At 39.5% G+C, this 26,635-nt stretch overlaps 1 protein-coding gene across 2 annotated transcripts in view; it reads left to right on the top strand.

The window, feature by feature from the left end:
• Positions 1-8,955: 8,955 nt before the first annotated feature.
• FREM1 (FRAS1 related extracellular matrix 1) overlaps positions 8,956-26,635 on the top strand; it is a 77,460-nt gene continuing 59,780 nt past the window's right edge. Inside the window, exons 1-3 of one of the 2 annotated variants that reach the window (XM_071802480.1) lie at positions 8,956-9,069; positions 21,215-21,719; positions 26,114-26,208. In XM_071802480.1, coding sequence (XP_071658581.1) covers positions 21,489-21,719; positions 26,114-26,208 — 326 coding nt within the window. In that variant the 5' untranslated portion in view covers positions 8,956-9,069; positions 21,215-21,488. The remainder of the gene's footprint in view (positions 9,070-21,214; positions 21,720-26,113; positions 26,209-26,635) is intronic. The other variant, XM_065860582.2, reaches the window with a different exon arrangement.

Here is a 26,635-nt window from a genome sequence, read left to right on the forward strand (position 1 = left end):
CTGAGGTCTGTTTAAGACCAGGATATTAGTTAAGCAGTTTACAAAGTAAAAATCCACGAATAACTCAAGTAAGAAACAGATACTGAGAATAAAACTATGCACTTTCAGAGAAACTGAAATTGAGCTACATCTGATCATTTAAAGGCTTGGAAAAACAAAGACTTGAAAAAAGGTAATGAAAGAGGAAGAGAAGGAAGAATTAGATTTTTAATTTAAAAAAATGCTACTAGCTCTCAATGTGATTACCTGCTGAAGATTTAGAAAAGTTTCTGCTCTTGGTAACTTGTCTAGGGTTTTATGACGTGTGTTTTTCCTTTGCTGGGAAGGGAAGATCATGACGTCCACACAAGTCAAAACACTTACTCAGGACTTCTCAGGTATTCAGAAGTTCTTGCTGGAGAGCTTTCTCCTTCTCCTACATCTGTGTCAAGCTGGGGAAGTGTTTCTTTGGCCTCAACAGATCACAGCTTAACACCAGTGTGTTGTTCAGTAAGAAGGCCAAAACAAAGGTGTGCCTTGGGCTGTACGGGATGGAGCTCTTGACCATACCCTGGTGTTTGAGTTTCAGCCTCTCCTTTTCTAATGCAGCTTTTGTTCTGCGCTTTTCTTTTTGGCTTTATCTTTACCCATTTCCTCCCACCTTCCTGTCTGTTTCCCATGTTAAAGTCTGTATCAGCCCAGACAACAGTGGATACTGCTTGGGCTATGAGTGGGCTTTGGTGTTAAATTAGAAAGATCATGGTACTACCTGCGTGTGAAGTGGGGATTTTCTGAGGAAGCCTGAACTTCACTTTTCTAGTTGATAATTTCGTTAATCGTGAGCAAACATCAGATTTGACACTGTTATTATTAACATAATACACCTTCCTAGAATTCCCCAGGCCTTTTCTAGGTGGGGCTTCTTTTCTTTCTGTATCTCAGAAGCCTCATTCAGTTTCCTCTAATTAAACTGTCATCTTAATAATACCTTGGCTGAATGCCAAGATATGAAAATTCCTTCAGAAAATAATCTTTTTAGAGGATTATGGCAGATTAAAGCACTGTACTCTGCTTAAAGACTTCAGCATACCTTCTAAGCAGTTAAGGGTTGAAATGGTTTCAGAATATGTTGTCACACTTATTATTAAAGCATCGCTGTAAGTGTAAATGTAGACTTCAGAGGGAAGGTAAATTCTTCATTATGATCAGCATTCTTGGTTTTCAGTCTTGATGCTGTGTGTAGCACATGCAATAATAAACACAGGATGATTTCAATACACTGAAATGTACGGTTTTACTGGAGCTACTGGTTGACGTCAGGACAGTTGCCAGTTTTGTGTTAGTTCTACCTGATTATGCTTCTAAGAAGTTTTCTGCCTCTGCAGAGCTTGCAACGTTCTGCAGAAGATGGAATAAAATAGATAATATTGTTAGGAAAACTCCCCCCCGCCCTTGATCTTTCATAGTCAGTGGCAGTGTGAGCTAACTAACTGGTGAAACTTCAGGAGCATTAACTGAGATGAAAATCCAGTTGTGCCAACTGTGATCTAAATCCATGTATGCCAAAATACTATGCCTCCCAAAGGCTCAGTTTGCAAAGACTCTTCGATCTGAATTAAAACAACTAAGAAACCTTTTCTGAATGCACTGGTATTACCTTAATGGCCATAATGTTCCTAATAGTTTTTCCATTTGCAGTAAATTGGATAGTTGTTTAACTAGGAGAACAATTTCCCATCAGCAGTAACAGGGCCATGTGGTCTGAGGGTTTTGTTGGAATGATTGGAGCAGGAACAACAGACTATAAAGAAAGGGAGGAAAAACATGGGCATTTTGAAGCCTAGTTATGAGCATTGTTACAGGGAGTGGACAGACTGCCAACATGCAATAATCCCACATGTAGGTGTGGTTCGTTGTTTGTTTTCAGCCTATGGTGTCCAACCCCATTTTGAATATGGAGATTTTAGCCTTTTTCTCCTGCACTGCTTGATGTGAAAAAAAAAAAAAAATTGCCTTTTCTATCCCTTACTAGCTACATTTAAGAACAGGCCAGCTCTTCAGAAGCTGGAATCTAATTATCTCCTCCTCTATTATGGGGACACTGCTGCTCCTCCAGTGCCTTCATTAAGTTCCTGTCTCCAACTGTGCCAAATTCACTGCTTTTGTGGTGCTCAAGACCTGACTTTGCCCTCTGTGAGCATACTAATTGTCTCAGGAAGGAATGGAAAAGGGTTCATCCTGGGACTCATGTGTGAGCCTTGTGTGATAGACCAGACTGCCCCCACCCCCGAAAGTTAGAAATGCTGATGACCACCTTAGCTGCAGCCAGGCACTTCACACTGTGCTGCCTGAAGATTTGAAAATTCATCCTCTAACTTTTTACCCTAGATAAGCAGTGTGCGGCAGCAGCCTGGAAGGGAAATGGCAAGGATTGTCACCTTCATAGATGCAGGAAGCACAAGTACAAATATTCATAACTACAGTTTCTAGAATTGAAATTCTGTGATGAAGCTTAAATATGCAAGCATGTCTTTTAATGCCACAGAAGATACTCTGCAAGAACACTGGTAGCCTGAATTTATTTTCCTACAATGTTGTTATGTATCTCTGCAATCCTGATCCAATGAGAGCCAGGTCACCTCTGATGGTCACCGAGTCCCACAACTCCAGTGGCCATGGTCCCCGCAGTGACGCTGCAGGAGAACAAGGATAGAGGACTCTGTTGCTGTGCTGCCAGCTGTGCCTGGTCCCTCTCATGCTTCTGCAAAGAAATCCACGGTGTTTTTATGATTTGCAGTATGTATGCTGATCCCCGTGGCTGTATAATTTGAAGAAACCTTGTAATTGGTGATGTGCTCTAGGTGCATTCAGGTCAAGATCTGCAGGGGCTGCCAAGATGCTGAAATCCATGAAGATGTCTGTTCACTGTTCCTCTGCAACAACTGAGGGTTTAGTGTAAGATACAAAGAATTTTAAGAAAAATCAAACTGGTTAAAAAGAGAGAGAATAGCATCAAGTATGGATTTTTCAATGCTACTCATTTTACTTAGAATGTTACCTACCTTTGTCTCAAACTTTCATTTCAGACATTTTTATTTTTGAATCTGCTTGACAGAAAACAAAGGATTTTGTGTTGCCTTGTTGTAGGGCTTTTTATTTGTTTGATTCTCCAGAATGCCATTCTTAACCTCATATTTAATGTCTTTTCTGCAGTCAAAAACTTGAATAGTTTGTGTTTGTTATTACAATTTCCAATGAAGCAGCTGTCAGTGACAGTGCATTTGGTCTCCTGAAAGCTGTGCTCTATGTAAGACATCAATGCATCCGAGTAATTTCTTTAAAAGTTGTGTGAGATTAATAAAGACTATAATGCTAACACTTGTTGCATTGCAATATGGCTTTACTTCCTGGAGGTATATCCAAATCTGAAGTGGGTTATTTTTAGACTAATTTGTTGACATTAGGTGAGGCTCAATTAACAGTTATTTCTTTTATTATCTTTTTTTAATCATCACTTGTTTTAATCAAGTTATCAGACAACTTTTTTTTTTTTTTCACAAACACATAGTGCATATATTGGGTTGTAATTATTGAAAATTGAGAAGATTTTTAAAAATTGCATCAATTACTGAGTGAGTATGGATGCAGCATGCGTATGATTTTTATTCCTCACGCCCTTTCCTGTTTTATCTGAATACCTGATGAGTGATCACAATTCACAGTCCTCTTGCCTCTAGGGCTCCATTTTCTTATAGAGAAGCAAAGAGAACCACACAGCAATGTTTAAAAATTTACATTGCTGAGAATCTGAAAATGAGGACACAGCGTGTAGTAGGCTCTATTACAGTGACTGCTGGTGAGACTTAACAGTCTTAATGAACATTTAAGTTACTGCAGGAAATGCTGGGCTCGACTAGATGATGTTTGAAGGTCCCTTCCAACCCAAACCATTCTGTGTTTTTAAACAAATACAGAAAGCGTTTGTGAAGAGCCTATCTGCACTAAATGAGGAAAAACAGAAGTTATGACAGGATATATAGAATAATTGTAGAAGAAACTCTGCAAAAGCAAGTGATATGTCCTCATGCAGGGCTTACTGTAAATATGAGTTTTGTGCTCTACCAGGCTTCCTGTCATATTCTCGCATGTTAAGGACACAGCTTTGAAGGTGTAAGTCAGATTTTGTAGAAATGCTGGTTTTCCCCAAAGAATTATTCATCCAGATTTCCAGCTTTATTAAAAAACCCTCCACATTTTATTTGCTGTAATGTAGGCAAAAATAACACCTTGGCTCTCTTTCTCTCCTTTGTTCTCTGCCAAAAGACTACACTGTTTTAACCAGAGGACTACTACTATTTTAGAGATCAACCTTAGTAAACATAAATAAACCATTTCCATGATATGTGAAATAAATAGCATTGTTATTCTCTTTAATATGTTCCAGCTGAGAATCTCATTGTTTTACAAGCATACACTTTGACTCCTTAAGAGGAATCATGCCTTCCAATAGCTTTGATACAACATCAGCATCAATCAGGTCACTTAACATGATTGAAGTGAGAGGAGTTTTCATGTGACAGGAAAACTGAGATGCAAAATGCTTTGCAGGAAGCTGGACTAAATCTTTTGAGCTGAAACCAGTATTGAGAATTCTTAGCTTTAGACATTATGTTCCATCTGGTGAGTATTTTGGCATGCCGGGATGTTTCTGTCAGGTTCATTACCTAAGTAAGTTGAAGGGCATCTGTGCTTGTGGAGAGACTCTCCCCACTACTTAACCCAAACTAAACCTCTAAATGCAATCTGAAATAAACAATAGTAATTTTTCAGCTGGCTTGAGGCTTTGCAGTAGGTTAAATACAGGCTTCCTTGTATTCAGCAAGTGGCTGTTGTCTGGGGGTTGGATCTGGGTAATGTCCCTCATTCCCTGAGGATTAACAGCTTGCCTTTATGTCACTTTTGTGGAAGTGTATGCAGGTTAAAACTCCCTTTAGGTCACAGCTTCTTTCTTCAGACAACACTGTAATGTCATGGTTCATAAATTAAGAGGTCAATTGTCACCGGAGCTGAAAATATCTACCTAAAGGTTAGGCCTCTGAGAAATTCTTTAAAATGATGCCAGGTTTATATGACAATGATCTTTTCAAAAAAATGTTTTCTGATACTTATCAGGGAGTAAAAGTCAACAGTGTGATGCCTTATCATTTTGGACTCATTCTTGTTTAGAAACCTTCGTCATGCTGTTTGGAGTGTCACTTGACATTCCTGTTGTTGGTTACAGGAAGAGTTAAGCCTACATCACATAAAACTCAGTAGCACTAATAATATGTAATTTCCAGTATTTTTCTTTCCCAAGGACAAGAATGATTTTGTGGAATACACCAGAACCAATGCTCTTCATTCAAGCAGCTCAAGAGCTTCTTTGTCACATCTCCATACTTATAAGGGGGTAGGTGTCATCTGAATCTAGATCTCCAGACTGTTAGGCTTCAAACTGCTGGATTCTTTATTAAAGTCACCAAAACTGCTGGGATTATGTTCTGAACTGTGAAGATATGTAGGATGTGTGTTACAGGGAGTCTGCAGACTGTAATGTGTCTGTGTAGGTATTTCTCTATTCACTTGCTACTGCAGGAACCTTTCCACAGCACCACTGCCACTCAGTGACTGTGGGTGAGTGAGGATTTAACTAAGCAGAGAAGTTTTTTCTGGAGTCTTGGTTTGGGATGAGGCTTTTCAGTGCCTCAGAAGTAGAAGAGGATGTACTCGCTGCAGCAGGGTCCACCTCCTCTCTTGTGTCACATGCATCAATTGCTTTGTAGCATGAAAATTGAGTATGTTTCTTGTATACTGCTTGCTTTGTAATGCTCCAGAGAACACTTTTGGATAAAGAGGGGAAATGACCAGCAGACAGTTTAATTGTGAATTTTGTTATCAACTTCTTGCTTATAAACTCTGGGTTACAGCACTGCAAAGAAGCCCTATCCAGTGACTCCTAGCATGCAGTAGTTCCAGATTATCCTTCTTTCTTCTGTAGGAAGTATGCTGGCTTTCTGGTGGCGTTAATATGATTATCAGATTCTTACAAACTTGATTGTGGGAACCACTAGGCAAGTCTCCATGCAAGCCTCGCAGAGTGACAGCCTCTTGCAGGATCAGCTCTCTGTCAACATATCTAACCTTATTTTCCCATTTACCATCTGACCTTGCATTGTTAATCTTGCACTTCTATGTTTAGGAAGAACATAACTTAGAACATAACTCAGGGGCCTTCCCACATTTGTGGTAGCCAGGAGGACTATAATTCTTTATGGGCAGAGTATATACAGGCTGGAGAAGGAGAAAAAGATAGATTTAATACTTCCTCTTTTAAACATGGTCTTTCACTCAGTTCTCCTCAGCCTGCGTTAGAGACTGAAGAAGGGACTGCTGCAGCCAGGTGCTGTTGCTCACAGAATAAAAACTCTGCCATGTAGTAAATACCTGGGAAATAGTTCTATTATTTCACCCCACAGTTGAGCACATCTTCCTGTATACAGCCTTCAGGTTTGGGATAAGCATGAGCCTTTTGTTACTTTGAGAATGTCATCCTCCTCACAGTAGTGTTAACTGCGTGTGCAGATGACAGACAGTGTGCAGTTCAGGCCATTGCTTATCAATGCAGGTCGAGATGAAAGAGAAGAGACAGGAGGGGGTGAGGGGTGTGTGTGGCTAAGTGGGTGTTGTGGGTCTTCGCCCATTTTGTGCCTCAGGGACACTTTTTTCTTTTCCAATCAAAAGCCTGGAAAGAAAGGGACTGATTATGACTATAAATAATTAAAGAAGGCTTGGAGAAAACAGTTGACTGATTAGCTTCGTATCAACAGTCTGGACTGCACAATTTTATCCAGTAATTAAGAAGGAATATATACCATGCATAAGTTGCATTCACAGGAAACTGAACTGTTCTGTTTCCTGTGTAGAAAAACGCTGAAATAAAAAGAGTGATTATGTGTACAAAAGATACATCTTCTCTTTAGTACTCTGGCATTTCTCAGGAAAAGCTTTGATAATTTTAGTCTTTTAGATAATGTGACCTTGATATATTGTAAAAATTAATTGTAGTTAAGGGAGTACAATAAGAAACAAGATGCCAAGTTCATTGCTGGAGCAATCAAACTGATTTGAAAAGAACTGCAATTAAGTTATGGATCAATGGGTCAGGGACATTATACTTTAAAATAAGCTGCCACTTTCTTAATCAGCCTATAAGTACAGTTATGTTCATGATCCTAGCCAGACCACTCTATACAATACAAACAGGCCATTCATCACGGTGGATTAGAAGCTATGTTCCAGCAAGCACAAACACACAAGCTAACCCACAGCCATCTGCGTGACTTAGGGGAGATAAATACTCATTCCAAGTTTTTCTGAAACTTTGTAAAATCTGAGGATTACTGTAGGTCTGAAACTCAGGACAGTATACCACTCTGATAGTAGTTTTGGACCTTCAGAATTTTTTTTTTTTCTTAGTGTGTTTTTTTTTTTTTCATGAACAAATACAGCTCAGATTGTATCATATTACACAAGTGTAGCTTTGAGTTAATTTCAGTTTTCAAGAGTCATCTGTTTTCTTCATCTGCCTTTAAGTCATACCACAGGAACATCTGCTTGTTCTTTTCTTTCACGCTATTGACTTCAGTTTTGCATTTTTATAGTGCAGTTTTGTTTCCATATGAGGGTCAAAGTCAGCTTGCTTGTTCATAAAGGGGCAAGGGGGGCAACATGCTACAGAGTTACAGTCGTGTTGGATTTGGCCCCTGCTTACACAGGGAAACAGAGGCACTTCCCCATGTTGTCCCTCTTGTCTGGTTGTACCCATGCCCTGTGGCTGGGCTGATAATCTGTTTGTCCAGTACACTTAGAAGTGCTATTGATCCCGCTGCTAAAATGGGCATAAGGTGATTTGTCCCTGGTAGTTATGTTTATGTGTTGCAACTTTGCAATGCAGCCTCTGCCCTCTGAAAATGTGGGCTGTCAAATTTACTCCTCAGGATGTATCAGGGAGCCATTGCGTGGGAGCAGATTTTACTTAGACTGCCACCAGCCAGTCAAATCTGCAAACCTGATGTGAATCTTGTGACAGAAAGCTGGAGAGATATCTTGAATTCTATGAGATATCAAATAATTGGCAGGATTTGGGCAATACCATTCCTCTTTCTTGCTGTTCTGAACAGGAAGATAAAAATGAATACTCCTGGGTTTTCCTTTGTTGGAACAGCAATTAGTCAGTAAAATGAATATATGTTAATCTGAATACTTTATACTTCAGCATGCAACAGGATTTTGAACATTTTAGCTTGTAAAAAGTATTGCATTTATAAGTAGGCAATATACATTAAATTTAAATTGATAATTAACTTTAATTTCATCAGCCACCTTGAAATAAGATCAAACTTGCTTTGTTATTAGCTATGGTGGAAATTAATCAAGTCTGTATTTCAATAAAGAATGTATTCTCCTCCTTGCGGGGGAAAACGGATTGATCTGAAAATATTTTAGATCACCTCTTTGTCTATGAATCTTGAATACATAAATGTGTGTGTGTGTGTGCATATGTTGAAGGAAATAAACTAGAAGAAGTGGGGGAAAAAAATGAGCAAGACTTATTAGAAGAGGCTCAGTTTTTAGTCACAACAGACTTAACTAGCAGAAGAGGAAAAGAAGACCTGGGGCTGGCTGCCAGAGAGGCATTGCTGAGTGTAAACACCCCAAAGCATCTCAGAATGCCCTTACCACAGACAACCCGAAAGTGTGGGTACTCTGGGACTCTTCACTCTGAAGCAGTCTTGCAAGCATAAGTGTTTATGTGGATTTTTAGTACCGAGAAAACTACAGTCAAGCTGACTAGGAAGACTGGAATTTCATTTATCTATCTCCTCCCACTCCATGCCGCGCCCCGCCCCCGTCTTTCCCTCTGTCACCCACTCATTGGATTTCTTTCTCTGGCAGCCTTTTAAACCAGAGATTACTGGGTCAGTGACATTCATTATTTCTTTTATTCTAGTATGCTCTCGCATTCAGCCTCCTGGAGAAACACTGCTACCTGTAAGTATCTGCTTCAATTTTGTTGTATACATTGAAGGCTGTTGTGGTTGTAATAATGTTTAACAGCTCACAGTATTCAGTTTTCTGCTGAATGTTGCAGCAGAGCAGATGGACAGTAATTTTTGTAGTCAGGATGGATGAAAGGTCAGTTCTAACCTTGGAGGAAAACAGACGCTGGTTCTTGCAAGTCATTTAGTAGAAGTTAACTTGGAAGTTAAGGATTCCAAGCAACTTAGTTTATCCTAACGTTGATACAGATTTCTCAACTATGCTGAATTTTTTCTGTTAGTTCTAATAAAACTTTGTGGTTTTATCTTTTATAAAAGTTTAGAAGTACTGAGCAAGATTTCTTTTCTTAAAATTGTCTTTTTAGTAAGACACACTGGGAGAGAGAAATCTGAAAAAAAGCACTGAAAAACTCGAAAACTTTCAAGATTACTCAGTCTTTCTAACAGACACATTTTGTTTAGCTGGGTTAACTTGACTTTAAACACATGTTCTAAAATTACAGACTTTTATTTTGCAGCAGGGATCTGTGAGAGTTTTTAGATTTTCATGTACATTCAGACAGCTGACTTCATTCATCTGAATTAGACAGATGTTTGTTGGCCATATGTATGCATAACTGTTTATGTGTGTTTCTGTAACCACAAATACATGCTTGCACGGTTTTTACATTTCCTGCTGATTCCTATGCATTTATTCAGAACCAAACTCTAAAACATCAACTTTAGAGATTAGTTGCTGTCACCCTGTGTTGTACTTCAACAAATCCTGTAGATAATTATACACAGTTTCTTGAAATAGTTATTAAAAAGGTATTTTGCAAGTTACGTGTTTGCTAGTTAGGAAATTCTACTAGTTCATCATGTGAGCTAACTCAGGACTGCACATAACTGTAGGCAAAATGCATCTCTGCTGTTGACATGCGTCCAAGTGTCTGTGGGAGGCACTGAAACTGTAAATCACCAGTTGCTTTCACAGTAAAAGAGCACACACATCTGCAGAAATTGTCCTATCTCTTTTCTCTTTCTCGTATGTTACTGCTGTGGGCCTGCCAGCATTTTCTTTATGATTCTTCTCTAGGGTTTGTTCTGCTTGCAACATGACTTAATGCAGATCATTTTAACCTAGAGAATGGGATGGTTTAGATATGGGCACTTTTAGATTTTGAACATTTTTTCCAGCACAGATCCTTGGTCCAAGAAGAAGTAGACAAGTATACGGACAATGATAAACAAGTCCCTGGACAATTACTTGATTTTTAAAATTAAAGCACCTCCTGTCTATTAATTTATTACATTATTTTTCTGCAGTCCTTGAAATAGTCTTGATAATATTAGTCTATACAGTACAACATGAATTAATTTTTTAATGGGGATAAGAAATGATCACTGGCAATAAATCTACCAGTGAATTCAGATGGTAACAGCAGTATGTGTAGTAAAATCATTATGGTGGAACAGCACACACTAGTCAAATAATGATACAATAGAAGTGCAGTCCACTTGACTGCACCTGTTGAGCCTAAAGGGAAATTGAGTAGATAATTCATCGCTGATTCTCTAACTTTGCTTTTCTCATTTTTTGAGACTCAGTGGCAGTTGGTTGTGGACCGAGATTAATTTCTCTCATGCTAATAGCTGTGTGGCCTACAGTTACTGTATGTAGGTTGTCTGTGCACAATTTCATGCTTTCACAACTTGTAACAGAGATCCGCAGGATGATTCACCTCCCTTTTGTGAAGTTGAGTAAAAAACCACCTGAATAGACTGCATTTGGAAAGTTGTTAAGCACTCCCTAATGAAATGTGTTATTTACATCTCTAGTTGCTAGCCTTGTGAAGCATGCAACAGTATTTCAAAGAACTCTGATAGCTGTCTGTGAAGATAGACTTCCATAGCTGGATTGTGTTTGATTTTCTGACAAATGTTGTTTAAAACTGTAATGTGACTACATGAACTGTCTGTAGCTGCACTGTGCAGGCATTCTGAATACACAAGGATATACCTTGTTAACAGAAGAGAAACTGTGAGTATGGGTATATTTTAGTGGATCTAGATTAATTTTGGTGAGATGTGTAACTACTTGACATAGTTCATACTCCTTGTTTATCAAACATAATTTGAAGGCAATCATACCACATCTAAGTAACATACAGAAGAAACTCAAATTAGTTTTGATTTGTATGGAGGGGACATCAAACTCCTAGAGGAGTCTCCTCACATGACTTTTGAAACCTAAATTTGTGTCTGTGCTAAATTTTTCTCATTTCCTTTCACTATATAAACAGGAAGGAATTGCTCTTTGAATGCACATCTTTTGCTCCCAGAATATAGCAGTAATCGTGGCAAAAAAAGCTCAAATGAGCTTTCAAGTTTCACATATATAAGGTGCAAAGAGAAAAACAAAGCCAGTGTGTTTGTGGGAAAGTGTAAACTCTACCATCTACCACCTGTTAAAATTTAAGCATTCTTGGGTGTATTACAAGGCGGGTGGTCAGTAGATCGAGAGAGGTCCTCCTTCCCTTCTACTCCGCCCTGGCGAGACCCCATCTGGAATATTGTGTCCAGTTCTGGGCCCCTCAGTTCAAGAAGGACAGGGAACTGCTGGAGAGGGCAACAAAGATGATTAAAGGAGTGGAGCATCTCCCTTATGAAGAAAGGCTGAGGGAGCTGGGGCTCTTTAGTTTGGAGAAGAGGAGACTGAGGGGTGACCTTATTAATGTTTATAAATATATAAAGGGCGAGTGCCACGAGGATGGAGTCAGGCTCTTCTCAGTGGCAAACAATGATAGGACAAGGGGCAATGGGATCAAGCTGGAACACAAGAGGTTCCACTTAAATATCAGAAAGAACTTCTTCTCAGTGAGGGTAACAGAGCACTGGAACAGGCTGCCCAGGGAGGTTGTGGAGTCTCCTTCCCTGGAGACATTCAAAGCCCGCCTGGACACATTCCTGTGTGACCTCACCTAGGCGTTCCTGCTCCAGCAGGGGGATTGGACTAGATGATCTTTTGAGGTCCCTTCCAATCCCAAACATACTGTGATACTGTGTGATACTGTGATATGCAGCAGATTGCAAGCCTTTTTTTTGTTTAGGACTGAAATGCTACACACCCTTCAGTGAGCTTGTTTTTGTGAAGAACAGTCTGCAAAGTCTTCCTTCTCAAAAATTCAAAACCTTTGTCATTACCTTCAGGGCTCATCAGCTTAAATCTCAGCCTCCTCCTCCCCACACTCAGTTAACCAGCTCAACCAATAGCAGTGCATAATAAAATTATTCTAAAATCACAAAAAACACATACTGTACTTCAGGTAGCTTTCTACCTGTAAGAGACAGTCTGCCAGAGATGGAAGTCCACTGCCATTTCATCTCTTTGTTCTTCCATGAAGAGCAGGGTTGAGTGTTGTCTCATACAACTCAGTGAGTATCTGACCAGACACGTAACATGAGGTGCAATGTGTACTGCGTTTCAACATGACTGCTGAATGATTTTTTCACGTAAGTATCAGACCTTGTACTTCATGGTATGTTGAAACTATGTCATTGTCGGACAGCTGGTCACAGGCTCCTTGTCCCTGCCTCCTCATCTTGCTGCTCCTTGTCCAGGAAGCTTTTCTTGCTCCTTGTCTCTGGGTTTTGATACCCTCACACTTGTGGGTCAGAGATGTGTTTGATCTCTGGTAGAACTCATCTAGCACCCTGTGCATGAGATCTGACTGTAGCTTGCAAGGGTCATGGAAAAGCATCAGTCTGCAGAGTTGGAAGTGTTGTGTTGTTGTGCTATGTACTGAATGCAGTACTTTCATTCCTGTTTCACTGAAGTTATGGATCAAGCTGAAGCTAATGGTTTTGTCTTTGTAACACAAGCACAGTGGTCACTGACTAATCCTAGGCTGCTTGCTGAATTTCACTGATTTCTATCCATTAATAGTTACTTGCTAAAACTAAATATATTTTCAAAGTCAATGATCTTGGGAGATTTCCTCTATCTACTACTTCACCCATACACAGTTTCCATTATTTGAAGTAGTTTTCATTTTTATTTCTCAGTCATTCTCTGGGTGAATTAGGGAAAGCCATTCCACTACCCATGTTATAGACTGCTCTTCTCTTAGGCAGAGGAGGTCTTATTCCTTCTCTACAGTGTGTGTGATTATACATGAAGTAAAAAAGATGACTAATCTAGTTCTTTCGCTTCACTGTTTTCACCAGTTTTCCCCTAGTTTATATCACTCCCCAGCGACAACTGGGAATCTCCAGGATCCCTCTCTCCTTTCTCATGTAGGAAAAGGAGTAAAGAAGAGAGATTAAATATGCTTCTAATCTTCACAATTGTGTCATTCTCTTAGGAGAGTACCAGTATGACATTAATCTACTAAACAATGGGAGTGAAAAAAATAGTAGTCTGTGTTAACATTTACACTGAGAATTAGCCTAGCCCCTTTGCCAAAAACCCAAATTTTACAGTATTTGAATGGTCCAGAGAAAATTTTAAGTGGAAATATTCAAACATTCTGAAATGTTAATTAGACCTGGAAATGGCAAAGAGGTTTATTCAGTCTGTGTTTCTCCTAGGCTGGCTTGACTTTCTCTTCCCCCAAAAGGAAGATGGGAAACCTATGAGTACTGAGACCCAGGAGGATGAGGGTCATGTGCAGTGCAGTAACCTATGGATAGCATCAGTGCAAGAACCTCACCAGAAGTTGGAGTGTTTTATGGACTTCCTCAGACAGTTGTCAAAAAGATGTAATTATTTCTTTTTCAGAGTCACTTCTGCATTGCACTCTGTTCCAATTCAGTGCTCACGTCTGGTGGAGAATAGGTAGTCAGAGGGATGGCAGTTCCTATTTGTGTAGTGATCTTAAAAACACATAAAGAGCAACTAAGAAGGAAAAAAAGGAACTTTATCTTCTCAACTTCTGCAATATGAGAGATTTTTCTGGGCTTCAAAGAGTAGAGGGCAAAGAGGCTTTCATTGGTCTTTTAAGAAGAAAATATTTACCTGTTCAAAAAATGAAGGTTAGCTGTTACTCTCTTATGTTTATTAAAACAAAAGCCAAGGCTTGATTTTATTTGCTTTTGCAGTTATGTTCAGTATAATAGGCATCTGCTAACAACGTGATCTTGATCTCTATCTCAAAACTTAAAGTACTTCTAACAATATAAACAGATTTACCACTTAACAGGTAACAATGAATTGTCTTCAAGATGGTCTTTAAGGGTCAACCACAATCAATAGCTCCCTTTTGTTATTCTCAGTCTGGGACTCTGACCTGCTCTACCTTTTTAAAAGTATGTTGTGTAATGGTTGAAGGCCAAGCTGTTAAGTACCTCTGCTCTTGACTGACTGAAAATCTTCTGCTCAGTGCTTCGGTGCTCTGTCTTTTCCTTTATTTTCTTGTCTGTCAGTGAGTTCCCCCACTTGCCTTCCTACAGCCTAGCTCTGTTCAATGGCATAGAGTGAAGGACTACTTTCGACAGAACCCCCTCTGGCCCTACAGCCTGTGGTTGATGCAGAAGGGGGTCTCCTAAGGAATGGAAATTAGAAACGTTCGCCGAGGGCTATGGAGGAAGCCTGTGGAAAAGAGTAATTCCATTTTCAGTCTTGCATTACGCCGCAGTACTTGGCATCATAGCGCAATAAAGTTTATGCTGTTATATTCAGACTTTTCTTCTCTACTGTTTCTCTGCTTTTGTGTAATGTCAAATGTTTTCAGTCTTATGTTGGTTTGTCAGCATATGGGAATACTTCTGCACTCAGTTTCCACTAGCTAATATCCTAAACTTGGATTAATCATAACTTAGTGTACGACAGTGACAATACCATGCTGACAACTGAAGTCAGAAACAATCTCTTGTCAATTGAAACTGTATTAGGTCTTTATCTGATAATCACTCTCAAAGTATCTGTAGTGTGAAAGAGGGTAGAATGAAGAAAAACAAGTGTGGGGTTTTGTTTTTTATCTTATAGCATTCTTATGATTCTGTTTTAACACAGCAAAGAAACAAAGGAAAAGAAAATGTTAAGAACCTGGATATGTCTGATGTGCTTCACATTCATCAGTTGTTATTCCTGATAAAGAAAGTTCTATTTAATTAAACACTTCTTGTTTCTTTACATTGCTAAAAAGTGTACAGGATTTGTCAAAAAGTGCACAGGGTGTCCATTCGCAGACCAAAACTGAGGAACGAAAAGGAGAAAGGAACTGTAACCTACCATTCCTTAACTCAGCAAATACCTTGCTGAATACTTAGTTTCTGTGTGACCTGTAATCTTTGTTTGTAGTGCATGGAACAAAACCATTAAATAGCAAACAGTCCAAGGAGTGTATGTGTTAATTGCACATTTTAAAGTGACAACGCCCTAATTTAATAGCTCAGGATCCTTTCGTTCCCCTGAGCTAAGTTTTAATTGCTGCAATAATATTAGCCTTTTTTTTCCCTAGAAATCGGGGAAGGCTGCTATTTGTTTTCTTTAATCCCAATTTGGGGGGGGAAAAAAAAAAAGTTCTTCCTGTTTCTAGTAAGTTTTTTGTGATGTTCCTTAAAACAAACCAGTCCAACTCCCAGCCCACAACAATCATCCTCCATAATCCCCTTCAAGCTTTGTTCAGTGAAATCTCCCAGGCAACCAGAGATTTTGTCACACAAAGAGAAACTCCTAAAGTCTCATCCAAATCCAATGAAGACTTTGGGTGTCATTGAGAGTTGGCTCAAGGTCACTAGTGATTATAGATTTTTAAACTATTTTTTTAGGTATTGCAATTGCAAGTTATTGGTGGTGTTTCTGATCTTCTTTTAAGTAGTTTTGCACTGGTAGATAGCTGTCTGTCTAAATTATTTGGCCTAGTCTTCATCACATCAGCCATCCTCAGAATCAGACTCAGGAATCTGTACCTTTATAACCTCTAAATAAAGAAGTGCTGGAAACCATCCAACCAACAGATTAATATTTGCATTCTTTGAAGTAAATTTCATTAATGCCAGGGTTGTCGTGACAAAAAAAAAAAAAAAAAAGATATACTAAAAAATTATCTAAAATAGCAGATCTACTTGACATGCATCTAGGCACACACAAATGAGAGTTTCTGTGTGTACCTCTGGGTGAGTCCTGCATATGGAGTCCTGCATATTTTCTCCAGAGTCTGCTGTTGGAAAGACATCTAGCTTGCAATAATTCATGGATGCTCTTAGGGACTTAACACATTCTCCAGCTTCCTAAAACCAATGAACGCTTGGCAAATTGGGAAGTTTTGTCAGATATTTTGCGATGATGATGACTCTACAGCAGTCTTTGAGTTTCTTTGTTTTTCTCCTTTTTTTTTTCTTGTTTGTTTGTTTGCTTTTGTTTTAGGCTCTTGAAAACCAATTGTATTTGGTGAGAATGCTTATGTTTGTAATTAGCCATTGCATCACGTGCAACAGCAGCTCTGAGGAAAAACTAGTTCTGGCATTTGGTGGAAATTTTTAACAAACCACAACTGAAGTTCTGCATAACCTTACCATACACTGTCCGTACTTCGGTGTGTTCCTCTGTTCCTCTGTGACCCAGACAGCTTTGTCATTTCAGCTAAGTGTCATCAGAAGATTTAGGGTGCAAAAGACCTCTACAGGTAACTGCTCTCACCCTTTGCTCTCAGCACAGCTAGCTTTTACAGCAAGTCAAGCTTCCAACTTGCATCAGGCTACTCAGGCCATGATTAGTTGTTTTGTCAACATCTCTGAGGATGGAGACTCCACAGCCCCTCTGGGAAACATGATCCACTGATCATGTTCAATGTGTCTTTTTTTTTTTTTTTTTTCCCTAATATTTAATGTGAATTTCCCTTGTGAATTTCGTGGGTTGCATCTTGTCCCTTTGCCCCTCCAGGCCCTCTGCACTCTTCTGCTAGGTGTCTAAAAACATCAGTAAGACCTTTCTTCTTCAGGATTTACAGACCCAGCTGTCTCAGCCTCTTCTCATAAATCATGTGCTCCATCCCCAGTGAGGGATAACGACTAATACATGATATAACACTGAATTGACATGGCTGTTTGACTTCTGTGACCAAAGCTGGTGGCTTTTTTGGGTTTGTAGGCGTGCAGTGCACCTAGGGGCTCATTCAGGTTGTTTTGCCATATAGACAGACCCTTAGAAAGTCAATGGAGGAACAACTTAGTTTAAAAATACTGATTCTGCTAACATATTGTTCATGAATACCTTTATTTCAATAAGCCTCTAAGTATATCTGAAATATTGTGGTCCATTTGGAATTAAATAGTGCCTCAGTCATTTTTTTATTCTGGATACACAGGTGACATGCGAAGGAATGAATAGCAGGGATGAATCAGGTTCAGGGCAGAGAAGTAACAAGACTATAAGAAAGTCCAAAGCAGCCACAAAATGTGGCAAAGGCATCACCACCAGTTGTAGAGCTGCTGGAGACAATGCACTGTCACTGTAGATCAGCATAAGTACCGTGTAGCACATGCGTGACATTGCTGAAGCAATGGCCTACACACAGAGGGGAGAATGCTAATCTGATGGCATTGACTCCAAAACTTTCTAATTTTGTTGCCATTATGCACTGAAGGGATCTCTTTTCATTTCATTGTTTCATTTCATTTCATTTCATTTCACTTTGCTGTAGCTGGATAAGTGATTGAGAAACAAGGTTATACGTCTCAAGGTCTTTACTCAGCCACATAAGGAGACAGCCCTGCAGCTGACAAGTAGGGGCCAATTCCTGGATCATATGGGGCAAACATGTATAGTGACACAGGAGTTGTACCTGCAAGCAAAAGCTATCAAAGCAAGACTGTAATACACAGGGACAACAAGAGACAAATGTTGTAGTAGAGCATGGCTCACACAACCACCATGAAATTGGCTAAATACTTCTAGCTCCTTTTGGAGTTTTTATGCTCTTCATGTTTGAAGCAGGGTAAGAAAACGCAGCATGAGGTTTATACCTGTACCCAGTGCTGGGTTTTATGGGGCAGGCACCACAGATCGACCTGGGCCTCATCACCATTGAGGTGAAGATATCTCTACATGAAAGACTCTGGCAGTGCCTATTGGAGAGAGACAGCACATGTGAGCACACATGTAAGGTGTAAGGAGAACAATATGCTTCTTGACCAGTGCCATTTCTCAACTGGTGATTAGGCTGTCTCTGAACCATAATATGTTTTTGTGGCAGCTATCCAGGTGGGAGCAGGGAGAGTCAAACTCTCCAGGCTTCAATTCCGTCATTGCTCATAAGGTACCTAGTGCCCTGTGAATAAAAATATTTTGCACTGTAAATCAGTGCCTCAGCCTGGTATTATGGAGCATGAAGTGACTAGCATTGCCATGAGCTGTAAATCACCAGGTGTGTGCTTCAGAGTCATTGATGGCCTCTTAGTACTTTTCCAGGTCCTAGTCAGAGTCTAAAGAAACTCAGTCTTCTCTGAAACTAGCTGAGACGTACTCATGCATGACTTCTTCATCAGGAACTGGAGTAAAGGGATCCAAAATCCACTGCAGTTGCTATGCCAGGATCTTCCTGCTGCCCAAGGATCTCAGCATGCATGAAGTCAGAGGTGTGACGCAGACCATCTTCTTCAGATATATACGAAGGAAATATTTTACTTCCATCAGCCCTGTCTTTACTTTGTTTAATGCAGAAAGTAGGAAGAAGAGACAGAAATGGAGAAGGTTTTAGATCAGAACACCTCTTCATGTTTTGCAGCTGGTATTTGAAGGAAACACAGATTATATTTGATAAATGCTAGTAATCCCTCCACTGTGTGATGCCAGTCACATATTCAAGTTAAAAGGTTGCACTTGCAGCAAACCACACTTTCTCATTAGGAGACTGAAATGTAATCTGTTTTCCTCTGTCTCTCTCCAAGTTTTCTGTTACAAAACTGTGAGTTTTACGAAGTGGAATGCTGTCTCAGATGTGCTTATTTTGATGCAGTGCTATGAATACACATCCCTCTAGAAAGAAACAAAAATTAGCAAGTACTTTGGACACATTTACATATCTGGATTTTAGTAAAAGCTGTTTGTGTAACTAAACCCTTTAAAATTGATTGAGATTTTGATTTGTTTCTGTAACACATAAAAAAAACCCCTTCAGCTGTGAACTTCATTCCCTTTACTCTGGCGAGAATTATAGATTTTTTTCAGATTTTGTTCAGACTGATCTGGCTGAAAAAATTTAGACCAAAATGGAAGGATTTTCAGATAAAAAGACAGAAAATCAAAATTCAGATCTGTGGCCCAGACTACATGGTCAACATATGTCTAAATATGTTAGTCTGTCGAGGGTTAAGATTGCGGGGTGACAATCAAACCCTGGCAGATGTATTGTTAACCTCCTCCCTCCCCACTTCCCCTTTTGCCCCTCCCTCTCCCCCTTTCCCACTCAGGACAGGCGATCGAGGCGGAAAGAAGGACAGAGAGAAGAGAGGTGGAAAAGTTAAAGATGTTTTACTAATGCTACTAATAAGAATAGAGAAAATAATACAAAATATACAAAACCAATCTTGTAAGTCTCAGCAACTGCAGAGCCAGCACCCAAAGTCCTGGATTAGACTCTGTAGCCAACCGGAGCTGGATTCAGTCTCTCACTAGGCCTCAGTTCGCAGGGACGACCAGCAAGGTCCTCTCCTAATGTCAGCCATGAGGAAAAAAGGGAAAAGGGACGAGATCCTCGTGATCTCCCACTTTTATATGAAGTATTCACGTGAATGGAATGTTATACAACCTTGGTCAGTCTCTCGGTCATCAGTTTCTCGTTGCCCCTCTCGCGAGATGTCCATCCGTGCTTATCAATAAGTTTGCATTCCATTGCTAGGTTTAACTAAAACATATGATGGGTTCTTCAGGAAAATGCAGCTAACATGAAGGCTTTAGCTGACAGGCAAATTCACTAAAAGAGAAACTTGTTTTTAACAAAACCAGGACATAGTCCCAATGTCTTCAGTCTTGAATCTGAACTGAAGTTGAGTAGATCTGTCTTGTGTTACTTTAGGAAGTGAATAATGGTGGTTTTCCAGTGAAATGTAAAACTGGGTGGATATGTTCATAAAATTGTAGGCTGTTCAGAAGGTCATCCTGTTGGAAACTGGAGAATGAACAGTTATCTGCTAACAATAATGAAGAAAATAGAGAGATAAATGGATGTGGGTTTTTTATTCGCTTTCAGGAAAGCTCATTGTTGTTGGTAGGATTCTGTTTAAATTAGACTGTGCACTAAATAGTCACTAGAAAGTGAAGGAATGTTGATGTTTTAGTAGCTTGAAATTCTTACGTTCTTATCAAATTTAATTAGGTCAATACCATTGCCTATTCTTTGGGCCATAGATTCAGTTACTTTCAAAGGTTGTGGAAATTAGGGTCTTATAAGGATTTAAATAGTGGTTGTTTAATGTCAGAAAAACATGTTTTTCTTCTGAGGTTATAAACATGAAAGACAAGATTGACTGTAACTGAGGGTGTGAGGAGCTTGTGTAATTTTTTTTTCCATATTATGTTTTGTTCGTTATTTCCACTGAATATACATCAGATTTTTTTTTTTTTTTTTAAATAAATTGATTAGCTTTGTTGTGCCATATCATATGTTTCCACGTTGATGTCCTGGCAGAGTTGCTCTCGATAGCAGGAAGAGTAGAGAAGCACTGCTAAAGTGTTTTCAACTAAAGGCTGATGTTTTTTTCCCTGCGTTCAATGGCAAAGATAAATTTAACAAAAGATGATTCTCCCTTTATTCCACTTCCAGGTATATTTAATCTGGATGGATACCTACTGCTGCACTTTCAAATTATCTGGATGCTCACACCCTTTTATTAATGTAGATTTGGTCTATCAGTAAAAAAGGGTCACTAACAAAGGATTCTACACAGTAAATGTTTTTACGTGCATACGGATCAAATGTGTCCTGGAATTCATATCGAGAGCTGATTCATTGAGGGAGAAGTCCCATTGGTACATAGATAATTTTCTCGGCATGTGTGCACTTAATAGTATTCAAAAAGTGAAGTTAATATGTTGCTTGAGATGAACTGCAACTGTAAGAATGGCAGAAGTTTTTTGTGTGGTTATTTTTTCCCTAATAGTTGTTCATGCCTTATGTCAACTTTCTTTTTTTTTTTTTTTTTTTTCTTTCCAGGATTATCAAACTTTTAAAGTACTCTGAGAACACATTCATCATCTTGTCAGGCTTGACCAATGGATTTTATAAAAAGCCAAGGATATTTTCAAAGGCTCCTGTCCAGATTTCAGTGAAGGGATCCATATTAAGAGAAAACATGTGGCATATTGTTACCTATGACTAACATCTCAGTCATTCATTATATGGTGAAAATCTGCTGGCAGAAGAAGAGAAGACTTCTTTTTTTAAGAACATTCTCACTGGTGGAAAAGACCTGGCATACCCTCGAAACATGAAGCCCTTTGAGAAAAGCTGGCTGTTTCTAGTGCTGCTTGTTGTACTAAGAGTTGTGTGCTCCTCCTTCATTAGTGTCAACATTGGGGTGAAAGTGATGAAGGGACAGTCTGTCTTCCTGTCAGAAGATGACCTCAAGTTTTCCATCCCCAGAGAGAAGGATGTCTGCAAAGTAGAAGTTGTGATCAATGAGCCAATAACACAGAGGGTTGGGAAACTAACTCCACAGGTATTTGGGCTGCCTTGTGCTGCTCTGAGTGTTCTTGTGTGCGTGGATGTGGGAGAAACTAGAAAGATAATTTCTTTTTTTTTGGGTAGTGATTAAAAGGCATGAAACTGAATAGTCTGTGAGATTCTGCCTTTTGCTAAAAGTAGCCAGCTGACAGAGAACTCCAATCCTGAAATCCAAAAGATGAGCTCAGTAACACAAGTGCATAGAAGTGAGTTTGGTCAGAGTCTCCTTTCACAAGTGGAGGGCGGGTATTTCTAAACTTTCAGCTAGGAGCTATCCTCCAGTCTCTCAGCTGCTTGTTTTAATACCATGAGGGTAACCAGTGCCCCTTGGGTAATGCATAGTATGACAGAGCATTTTGCATTTTAGTCACGCAGCCACTACTTAGGGAGCAATTGAGAAAAAAAAAAATCACATACAATAAGCACATTGTGTACGCTATTGTTTGCTCTGCTCGGCAACAGCTAAATTGCTAACAGATGGCAAATATATTACAAAAAAAAGTTTTGCATTAAAATGTCAAGCTTGTAGGAATAGTGAAATGTATTTCACATATCACTGTTCTGCTACTCATTCACCTTATAAATCTCCGCACCTGAACCACAGCAGGAAGGAATTCAAAGTAATTGACATGAAGATGTGTGAGTAGAGATAGAAGACGAATGGTTTTAATGAACCATAACCAAACAGTTTTTATCTATTTTTTTGAAAGTTTTGTTAATTGTACCATACAGCATATACTTTTACAATGTATCTTTGTATATGTATATTGTTTTAAACATCCTCTCTGAGGTTACTGGTGATCTCTGTGAAGATGGATGCAGAATCACCAGCCTCAATAGATTTTTCAAAGCTTCTGGCTTGGTCATCATCACTATTTTAGCAGTACTTCAGCTGAACTAGCAGTTGCAAGGAGCAGAGGCATGCCAGGGAAAATGGGAGGTGGTGAGCAGGGCCATGTCTGATCTAGAGACTGGCCCCAGGAAGCGCACTGCCGCTGCTGAGGCTCCCCCAGGGCTTGTCCTCTGTCAGCACAGGACCTCTGACCATAGTCTGCCCTCTCCACTTCCCCAGTCTGGTTTGTCCTGCGAGGAGAAAAAGAGAGACTTACACATCGCATCGCTGGCAAATCTCTTTAGGCAAGCTGGCTGGCTGGCTAAGTGACTTTGCTTTTCATTTCTGCCTCAGCCTCTACATGCAGTAGGACACAAGTATTTTGAAAAAGCCACTTTGTCCTTTGTCGCCTGACATGCTTAAAGCACAGGGTCAGAGGCAGTTTTCCAGACACCCCAAGAGATATGTTTTCACCATACCTTGTTTTCCAAAATACCTAGAGTCCTTGGTGTTCTCCACTTCCAACCCCACCTCTGTTAGGTGCTCTGATGTGAGACCCAGCAGCTGAGCGTGGCTCTTTGAGGCTGCAGGCGCTCCTCATCTGCAGGGGTGAGCTTTCCAGGGCAGGTGGCCCTCGGCTACCAGGCTGGTGAGTGGCTGTGGCTGCTGGTGGCACCTGGAAAACCTCCTCTGGATGGGCTGCTGGCCTAGTGCTATCCTGTTAGGAAAGATGTCTTCTCCTCCTCTCCCCAGGCGTGGTGAGGAGGCAGAGCCAGAGACCCCCCACCATGCAGAGTCACACCGGAGATTGCCAGTGAGACAGGCAGAGTGGTTATCTTGATCAACCCATATTTCCCTGGTGGGAAAGAAAAGGACACATTTTTAAGTTTAAGACTTCTATTTCAAATGACAAAATTCTGAGCCAGACACTGAAAAGTGCTGCCTGAACTTCCACCATTCCTGAAAAAAGGTGCCAGAGTCTGCCCCCACCCGCCCTGGTGCCACTCCTGCCCCTTCTACCAGGAAATTCTACAGTGAGAAGATGTTTCTGGTCTGATCTGTTTTACTGCCATTAAAGTGAGTAATGTCCTAGGAATGTATGACAATTTAATTATAAATTGTAATTGAAAAGCAGTTGAAGTGGAAAAAAACAAAGCTTGACAGTAATTAGGAAAAGATTTAGATCTCCTTTGTCTTACCCAGTGAATTTATAGACAATTAGAGTTGCCTGTTCATATAAAAGGAAAACATATTAAGAAACATAAACCAGATGTTTCTTTTTGCAAAGCAGATTGTGTCTTATACACATAAAATGACTGTCAGTCAGTGGTAACAGATCTCTGTGGAAAGGTCCTTCATTTTCTGTTCCCTTGTTATCAATTAAGAAGTGGGACTAATGATGTCTTAGAAAGAAAGAAATTAATACTTTGATGAGATAAAACATCTCCTCTGCTGTAGGCACTCCCCTCTGATATGAACAGGGATGCATTATCTGAGCAGTATCTCATTGTCAGGTGCACACCAGACCTGCATGTCACCAAATGCCCTGCTGACTTTGAGGGCTCTACACTGTTTTACATCAGTGAAGAATATCTTCAGCGTACAATTAAACTACTGGAAGCTACAGTTTGAGTGGATTTTGTATATAATGTACTTTTTTTTTTTTTTAAATCTGATAATCATAAGTCATTACTTGAAAGAAAAAAAAATACTTTATGTAACATATTTCTTGATGAAAGTTAAAGCAGGCAATACATTTTAAAATCACTAGGAATACAGAAAAATTGCCACATAACTTGAGCATCTGAGAATAACTTCAGTGAAAGTGGACACTGCCGGTAATAATGAAAGCTGATAAACTGTTTTTTTTTTTTTTTTCCCATTATATAAAGTTGCAAGTTTAAATTCCGTGTAATGGCTAGAAAGAAACAAAGTTCACTAGTTCTATACCATTTAGTTTAAATCCACACAGTGATTATAATGCACTGTAGTTAACTACGCGTTATCATCTAATATAGAAAGTGAAGTATTACTTTATTTTTGCACTGAAAGTCAGATCATCAAAAGATTTTCTCTATACATTGCACTTCAGTCAGCATTTCAGAACCTCACTAAAATCCCCCTTCCATTTCATCACCTTCCAGAGTCTCTTCATTATCGTGATTTTTTTCATGTATTTTAAGAAATGACTGGAAATAAGAAATTACTTTTCTGAATAAAAATGTGGTTTGTCAGGCACCAGTAAATGTATATTAATCCTTTTTAGTTTCGGCCTCACTAGGTCTATGAGTGAATGCTGAACAGATTTTACTGAAGTCCATAGAAGTCCATAGAATAATATGTGAATACTAGTGATAAAAACTGAATCAAAACCTCATATAGTTTCACAGTTTCACCCAGCAAATGTGATGATTAGCTTTTGTCTTCTTGCTGACAAGACTATGCCTTGTCTCTCTGCAGGTATGAAACAAGAGTGTCCTCGATCTACACATGGTCTGTGTAGAGTTTCCCTGTTATCACAAGGATAACATAAACATGGCCTTATCAATGCTAGGGGCTTTCAGCTGTTAAACTCTATAAAGAAGTATAGCTACATGGGAGCGGTAATTTGCCAGGCTTGCAGACTGGTATATGTGAGGACATGGAAATGGTATGCCCCAGAATACAAATCCTTTCTCTAAAGAATATGTCCGTCAGAACTCTCCAGGGAATTTTTTTTTCCATTTGAGTCAGGACTTTTTCCTCATTGCCTTACTTTTGCAAGTCAACAACCAGCCTGGAAAAAAGTGTCTGGCTTAGATGGTTAAACTGTGGCAAACCAGCTTTGTAAATTTGACCTGTATCGGGTATTTTATAAGACTTAGTTTCTTTTGAATTAGCTGGTAGACAAAATAGAGAAATTCTGCTTGCTTTTATGCTGTGGGATTACATTGAAATTGGTGCTGGGTGTTGGTATGACACAGAGATAACATCTGACCTGGTAAAAGGGTACTGATAAAAAGCCAGTGCTCCAAAAACATGTAACAAAACTAAGCTAGCAAGGTTCCCAACAAAGAAGTTTCACTGGATCATACTTTTGTAGTCTAATGGTAGTGGCAATAAAGCAGGATTTACTATATAATCAGGCTACCACCACAAGCAACTTTAAAAGCTAATAAATCTAACATGATACTGCAGGACCTGCTAGCTTTTCAGACCCTCTGTAGTTGTCCCACTGAATACAATTGCATCCATAAATCCACTGGTTGTAGTGGTAGAGAAGTGTGCCCTCAAGCTATTTGTTGCACTGGAGAAAGGACTTGGCAGCCTGAAACAGTCGTATTTATACGCCCATTGCCTTTCTAATTATAGAGTGCCAGAAGACCCGAATTAGACTGGTTGCTCTGACTCTCACTGGGAGACCACAGAGTGGTTGAATACCTATCCGTATAAATAAACTACAGCTTAAAAATTTTCTTAGTCTGATGCATTCCTGACAGTCAGAGAGAAGTGGAACAGAAGCTGTGAAGTTAACATCCTTGACAGTGTTGTACTAGTCTATTCTTTCTTCTTCGTAGGTTTTTGACTGTCACTTCCTTCCCAATGAAGTCAAATATACTCACAATGGCTGTCCAATTTTAGATGAAGATGTGGTCATGCTTAGGCTGTACAGGTAAGTAGCAGCAGGACATCACACTTCATTGTTACCAGCAGCACAGCTGCCCTCAGGAAGAGCAATTATACAGTTTTTCACAGTAAAAACATATTCTGCTACGGTGCACATCATAACTACTAAGATCCAGTAGCAGCATCATCAGTCAACAAGTGACCATCTGGTTACAGAAACATTTCTTACAATGTATTTCAGATATGCTCAAACATGTCTGTTATCATTAGTAAATATTATCAATTCCTTGATTACAGAAAACCAGTGATGTTTTCTTTTTATTATTGAAAGTGACAATGGTACATTCAGAGCACTGGGTGTTCTGTGCTGTCCTGGTGATCAGGACACAGACCTTTGCATAGGGACAGTGAGTAATCTCTTCACACAGACACCATTTTTGCAAGTATGAGGAGATGGGAAGCAGGGTCTGGCA

This window comes from Patagioenas fasciata, chromosome Z, assembly GCF_037038585.1.
Source record: "Patagioenas fasciata isolate bPatFas1 chromosome Z, bPatFas1.hap1, whole genome shotgun sequence".
In the NCBI taxonomy this organism is placed as follows: Eukaryota; Metazoa; Chordata; class Aves; order Columbiformes; family Columbidae; genus Patagioenas; species Patagioenas fasciata.